The sequence below is a fragment of the Eulemur rufifrons genome, chromosome 4 (genome assembly GCF_041146395.1).
Source record: "Eulemur rufifrons isolate Redbay chromosome 4, OSU_ERuf_1, whole genome shotgun sequence".
Classification (NCBI taxonomy): domain Eukaryota; kingdom Metazoa; phylum Chordata; class Mammalia; order Primates; family Lemuridae; genus Eulemur; species Eulemur rufifrons.
This window is the reverse complement of record NC_090986.1, coordinates 19,144,016-19,151,463: the sequence shown is the minus strand read 5'-3', so window position 1 is coordinate 19,151,463 and position 7,448 is coordinate 19,144,016. Positions and strand designations below refer to the sequence as shown.

The window sequence follows — 7,448 nt, the reverse complement described above, 5'->3', positions numbered from 1 at the left end:
TAAGAGAAACAAAGGGATTTCAAGACAGAAAACTGTTTGACGCAACAATACTCCTAGGCAGAACGAAGCATCACTAATTAAGCAAAACATTTAGCTAGCTCCTCCAAATTGCCTAGTCAATCTTTCAAGATGATTAGAGTATAAAAATATAATGCTTACAAGATGGTTAAATATGCTCCCCTTTTATTATAAGACGAGGGGCTTCAAGAATGTTTATTTACTTAATGTATTTACTGATGATTTTGTCAAACTACAACTCCAGAGTTATGATAAATTGTCTCTCATTACAGAAGTGTCAAATTAGCATTAAGACAATTTTACTTTTCTTTAAATTTACAGCATTAAAAAAATACTCCAAATTGAGTTACGTCAAAAGTTTCTAACACTTGTGCGTGTAACTTGTTACAAAATTCCCAGAAAATGTAAGAGCCACACACATTTCCCTTCAGAAATAGCTTGGATTCATAAATACATCATTACTTACTGACATGCAGTCACTAAATTTGGTACAAAATTCAAGAAAAAAAACCCATGAATTTTCATCTTGCATAGACACAGTGAGGTATTAAAAATGTTTCTCTGGGTAGTTTCAAAGAATTATTAGTTCACGAAACATTTTACAGTTAGTTCAGAGCCCTGGATTTTGGGATCATGTCACAAGAACAGCCTTTAATACCACCCTTCCCTATTAACTTGGCTGCAATTACTCCGTTGCTTTTCCACTTCTATCAAGGATGTATCAGTCTGTACTTGACTGGTGTGCACCCATTTGAGTACTTCTTTCGGGGATCTTAGAACCTTGCCATAGTAATAACTTCTGACTATCACATTAGCATTTAAACTGGAAAGTATGAGGTTCTTCATCCCAAAGTACTTAGCATAGCAGCAATCACCAAAAACACCCTTGCATTTTCTGACCATACTGCCACCTGAATTTCGGCAGGTGTGCCATGTTTTTAACATGTTTTTTCCTGCAAGTGTAGTAATTTAAATGAAAAACAAAACCTACATTGCTCCAGTTGATTGGAATCAGTGCATAAATTGGCTTTTCAGACTGTATATGCAGAAATGAGTTGTCTTGACACATTTTACTCCAACTCCCATTTTGTTCTCCCACAGTAATAAAGGTATAATATATCACCACACACATTGCAAGAGCCCCAGAGGTACTCACAGAAAGCAATGACTGTGCTAGTGAAGTCATTCAAAACGTTGTTCTGCTAGACACTAAAGCTGCCAGGCTAATGGTGTCATGCTGCAAACTGAAAATATATTTGAAGGGTATGTGCTAACAAGTAAACCATCTATATATAATCCACTCTATTTTCTATTCCATTTCAGATTTAGTTTTAATAAAGTAATGCGAACCATTTAAAGAAAAAAACCTTTAATTTAAAATTCTGATCTATGCATAAAATTCATTTTTATAATCACGGTTAAATTTAGTACAAACTATAAAAATGTTAACACTGACGTTTTCAACAGAAATCTATTAAGATCCCTTAGAAAATTTAAAGAAACAGCAAGCCATTACTGCTATGAGGTTAATACATAAAGAAAATAACATTCACACATGTACTGAAATTTTCAGTAATAATTTTAGCCATAATATTTGTTCAAAAGTTGTGTGTGGCTCTATAGCAATTACAATTTGCAATGAAAACACTAAGCCAAATCTTTTTGATCTAACCAGAACAATTCTAGATTAAAAAAATTGATTGGTTGAAATTTGCAAACCTTAAAAAGGGTACCAATTGTGAATGGAATAGGTATATATCACAACTTAAAGTGGAAGACGGTAAAAACTAGATGCTTTTAAGTTTGAACTGCACAAGGAAAATATCAGAGGGAAAAACATTCAGCTATTACTTTAAAAAAATATTAGATCGTTCTTATAATAAAAACATGAAATGAATCCAAGCCAGACAGTACTAAATTTTTACACGAGCTTCTTTTGTATTTCAATGTTGTTTATTGAGGAGTGAATGAGAGACTACTGCCAGACATGCCAATGACACTTCACATTCAAGGGCTGGAAGCTGAAAAGCTTCCAAACTGAGTCACTGCATAAGCCTTTTGGGGAAAAGAACCAAAAGTGACATCAATGTGACATCTTCATGCTTGCTGTCTGTTGTCAGTTTTTTTTAACTTTTGGATCTACTGGTTTGCTGGGCAGAGGCTTCTTTCTACCCTACAGAAAGACTCACACTCCAGTTAACAGAATGAATACTAGGTGTATGGCAGTTTGTTTTAACACACATCTACGCTGAATAACTGTTCTTAAAGCCGCTTTTCCTTAAATTTCCTTATGTCTAATGAGAAAAATTAATTTTATTTCCCTTTCCCCTTCATGTGGGTAGGTTATACCAATAGAAAAATACTCTTCGGTGCTACTGCAGGGCTTACAGGGAACTCCTTCAGCGGTCTGGTAGAAATCCATGGAAACTCCACTCCGCAACACAGTGCTGCTTCTCCTGCTCCTGGCTCTCCAGAAGAACGGCCTACACACAACACTACCATTCTCTTTTGCTCAAAAACAAAACAAAGAAACCTAAACAAAAGGGTAAACGTTTATTTGGAGTTAGTTTTCTGGTGGGTGGTATTAAGGCCCTTCAAGCAGAGTTCAGGAGCTCCTGTATGGCCGCCTGCTGCTCGGGACTGAGCTGTGCTATGCATTCAGTCCACAATCCTCCGGAAGTCTAGGGGAAAAAACATGTTCACAGATTTAGACACGGTGAAGTACTCATCTGGAGGGATATCAATAATCATCATACGTAGATGGCAATAATGCCAAAATATCTTTTCTCTAGGTAGCTTAGTTTGACGCATATCATTGTAAAAGAAAGAAATCTGTTCATTTCTTTAAAGCTCATTTCCTTTATAGTAAGTTTTCTTCATTTTGCACTGATAAAACTACTCTAAGCAGTTGACACCTTAAGGTAACCTACAGTTAGGAACCACAAATTTAGAAAGTAAAAATCTTTTAAAGTTTGTTGGCAGTGACATTTATTATTAAATCTAATTTTTTTCTTCAGATATGCAGAAAAACTACACATATTGAGCACATGCTAAGCAACAACTGGAAGGCTCAAAATGTCTCATATTTAAGATGAAAGTTTTAGTTCTAATAAATAATGAGAACATATGGATGGATTATGTTAAGTATAATCTATTTGAGGCTTGGAGATAAGGAATATAAAAATGAAATTTCCTTTGCTCATTAGATTTCTAATTTCTTCTAATATAATATAGAGGAATATTAAAAAAACAAAACAAAACCTAATCTGCTGGGGAAAAAAGGTTTTATTTCCCCTTCCCCAATTCAACCAAAGCAACTTACCTGTACTTGGCGAACTACATTAGCCAAACGTTTGGCACAAGGATCTTCATGTTTAATTGCCTCATGCATTTCTCCTTCTGCAATTATACTGAATATTTTGGGCAGATTGGTATTGTTTGGGCCAAGAACGATTGGGTGATTACTGACAAAAGAAAGAGAGGAAAACCTTTAATAAGTGAAATTTATAAGGAAAAATCACTCAAGCTCTTACCCTTTACTACAATGAATTTTGTTTTAAGGTCTTTATAAAATGATTACGTATTCACTAAAGTCAACTGCCTTTTAAATTCAGTAAGAATAAAGCTACCTAATTTTACACATTAGCTCTTCGGTTTCTTCCTATGTAAATTAACAAGATACTACTAAGAATAACAGTTTCTTAACAAATTTTATTTTGCCAATGCAAAATGGTTTCTGAAATAAATTTGAAGTTCAAAAGGATTATGAGACATTTCAAGAGTAAGCCAGGAAATAAACTCCAGTCAAGTTTAACAGAAAGAAACATCACTGTGAATTTCAGTAGGCTACTAGCCTTTGTCATTAAGAGAATTTCAGAGTAGGCATTTCCAAGGGAGATGATTAAACAGCACGATTGAGAACTGGTCATTTCAGATATAGGAGCAGTTAAAGAATATACAGTCTATAGGATGGCCATTACATTCCTTGATGATGCTCTTAGTGGGAAGACTCAAACACATTATTTATGTGAACCTTAACTTAAAACAGGCATGAAGGAATATGTCTGCTGAGCTTATTGCTACAAACTCAAATGACTATAGCCCTTGGATTTACTCGTGAACTAAAATCAGTCATTAGTAGCGAAAAGGCCAAGATCTAACTAACATTTAGGGGAGCATGGACTTAGAAAAACAGACACTAAAGAACATGCCTTTCATTTGATAGTTTTTATAGCCTTTAAGTTGTTACAACTCTTAAGACAAACTCATAAGCATAAAATAGCATTAATAACTCCAGGGCTCAGGCCCAGATCTTGATGGCTTGTCTAATATACTTTCATCACTGCTTCTTGAATCCAAAGAAAAATACCAGAATTTTAGAGGGTTAAATAATGTTACTAACAGTGTATTAATATTTCAACCCAGTTCTATAAGAATGTGGTGGGCAACAGAATACTAGATGATAACCTTCTTAACACAGTATTTTCTAAAGCACCTCATCTGTTAAATTTAATTCTCAAAATCAGATCTTATTATAATGGCAACCTTACCTGTGCTATGGTTTCTTCACATGATTTAAAAGACAGTATTATTATAAACCTATCCAACTGAGGACTGTGCACAGAGATCATGGGGTTAAGCCTTAAAAGACTGACACTAGGAGAGAAAAGCCAGGAAGCACTGCTTTCTGTGGAGGGGAAGGAGATTAAGGTCACAGTCTGCTTTCTTACCTTTCAATCAGGTCACATAGGTAATTGAAAGTCTGAACAGCTTCTTCTTTATCTTCATGTAGTGGAAGCCAAGACAACCAGTGTGGTAGGACCTCTTCAACGTTTACACAGTCAGGCTTGAACTTCATGATCTTCCCTACTGCTGAGATGCAGTTTTCTGTAGCATTGACATTTTCTTTGGTCTTAGAATCTGCAGACTGAATAACTCTTACCAGAAGTGGAAGTGCCTCTAAAATAAACATTTTCACAAAATGAACATATTATTTTTATATTTGGCCCAGTTTTTGATTATAAAGAAATGAGTAAGGAAAGTTCTGTCTTCCTGGCTTCATCTACAGAATAGTAACAAAAGGGAGACTGCCCCAGCACGGACAGGAGCACTGACACTGTTAACTGGTGACCCTCCCGATTTACAGCACTCACCACCTGAGAGTAGACTTTAAAAGCTGCCTAGCTATGTTACCCAGTAAGTTTTAAAAGTCCTATGCTAAGACTGTGGTATATCCGCAAACCCCAAAGTTAAATGCACCCTGGGAGGTTGGGGTGAGCAAGGCTTTGATTCCACTCAGATTTCACTTTCATTTCTATGAGAATAAAGATGATGAAATCCTAAGTGCAATAGATGTGTTTGAAAAGGGGGAGGAGACTAAAGCAGAAACAGGCATATAATGTTTCGGGGTGCAGTGAAGAGAACAAGGTAGGGATAAAAGAGATATCTGGAATGAAATGCATATAATCAAATAAATCAAAGTACCTGTACAAAAAGGGCGATAGTTATCTCCACCATACTGTGCCATGACTCCCAGGCCATATGCAGCTGCCTGCCTGACTTCCGGGCTGTTGTCACATACATACTGGAGCATTGGCCTTAAGAAATATTCTGCATATTTAAATGAGGATGGACTACAGTGTTCTATGATGTCATCAAAGATGCACAATCCCCACTGTCTGTCTGGCCATGGTCTATGTGGGCACTACAAAAGAGATTCTCTTGTAAGCTTCAAATACTGGCATACATAAAGAATGTAAAGAAATACATATTCACTACAGACTATCTGCTTACGTTGATATTCCTGATATAGGCAATGAAAGAAAACACAGTAACAATTACTTCCTGTGACTACTGATATTCAAACAAACATATTCAGGGAAATTTAGATTTAAAAGAATTGTGCAATTTGTTACAGAACTCCACAATCTGATGCTACCATATAAACTCATAGTAGCAGCAATGTATATAAATTTACTTTGTAAAAAAGACCATAGTAATGCTGTATTTAAAAAATACAAGAATAAAAGCTGCAAAGATCTTAACTTTATAACATCGATTCAACAGGTTATATGTCCCTAAATCTTCTAAAAAATGTAATGCACTACTAAATAAAAAAGAAAAATTCTTGAACATCTGATGATAGCTAGTTTATAACATATACATTTTTTAATTGAAAAATTATTTTTTATTTTTCTTTTCTTTTTTTTCTTGAGACAGAGTCTCGCTCTGTTGCCCAGGCTAGAGTGCTGTGGTGCCCACCTAGCTCATAGCAATCTCAAAGTCATGGGCTCAAGCGATCCTCCTGCCTCAGCCTCCTGAGTAGCTGGGACTACAAGTGTGTGCCACCACGCCCAGCTAAGATGGGGTCTCGCCCTTACTCAGGCTCGTCTCAAATTCCTGACCTCAAGGATCCTCCAGCCTTGGCCTCCCAGAGTGCTAGGATTACAGGTGTGAGCCACTGTGCCCGGGCTTATATTTTTAAAAACTGAAAGTATAGGCTACTATATCATGATGTGTCAGGGTAGGTCCATAAATTGAAACAAATATATGTACCACTTTGAGGGGGGATGTCAATACTGAGGGAAGGCTATGCATGTGTGGAACAGAGGTATACGAGAAATCTCTGTATCTCATGCTCAATTTGGTCATGAACCTAAAAGTGCTCTAAAATGTAAAGTCTATAAAACATGAAAAAAAATCAAATATATAAGTCCATCACTCGTAATCCAGGATTACTGGTCCTACATAACAAGGATAACTGAATTCTCTATGGCCTACTGAAAAAAATGTAATCATTGTTTCCATTTATTAATTTAGCAGGGCATAGATAATCTGAAATAATGAAAAACCACTTGCATGTCTTTCAGATGTATTATAGCTTAATTGGCCTATGCAAAACCAAATTAGCAGCCTTCAAGCATATACTAAGAAAATATCCAGGGCAATGCAGTAAATCTGATAAAATTAAAGATGTACAGTAGAAACTAATTAACTTAAGTGTAAGATTTTGTGTTGCAATGAAAGAACTGCAGGTCAACTATCCAAAATGACTGTTAGAGAGGTAACACTTACAATTAGGTTGACTATTAATGGAAGCAGCTGTTCAAACCATGGTAACACCTTTTCCTTGTAGCTACTGAATATCGAGTGTAAAATATCTGACACTTTGGTCAGAATATAAACATCATTATCATCCTAAAAAAAAAAAAAAAAACACACACATACACCCATGCAGATGATTTAAAAAAAAAGTATCTTCTCTATTATCAATAGTAACATTTATAGAAATTTAAAAAATGTAGAAAATCAATTTCTCATTCCCGTCTTGAGTAAGCTTAGAGATTGAATGTCACATCTCTTACCTGCCTAGGGAAAGATAATGGTAGGTGGCAAGTATTGTACTTATTGCAAAGATTTTCCTTGGAACA

General features: G+C 35.6%; 1 protein-coding gene across 2 annotated transcripts in view; it reads right to left on the bottom strand.

The window, feature by feature from the left end:
• Positions 1 to 204: 204 nt before the first annotated feature.
• Positions 205 to 7,448, bottom strand: part of IPO5 (importin 5) — a 60,611-nt gene continuing 53,367 nt past the window's right edge. Inside the window, exons 24-28 of one of the 2 annotated variants that reach the window (XM_069467049.1) lie at positions 7,093 to 7,215; positions 5,503 to 5,722; positions 4,749 to 4,977; positions 3,341 to 3,482; positions 205 to 2,699 (exon numbers count right to left, since the gene is read on the bottom strand). In XM_069467049.1, the coding sequence (XP_069323150.1) occupies positions 2,613 to 2,699; positions 3,341 to 3,482; positions 4,749 to 4,977; positions 5,503 to 5,722; positions 7,093 to 7,215 (801 nt within the window). In that variant the 3' untranslated portion in view covers positions 205 to 2,612. The remainder of the gene's footprint in view (positions 2,700 to 3,340; positions 3,483 to 4,748; positions 4,978 to 5,502; positions 5,723 to 7,092; positions 7,216 to 7,448) is intronic. The other variant, XM_069467050.1, reaches the window with a different exon arrangement.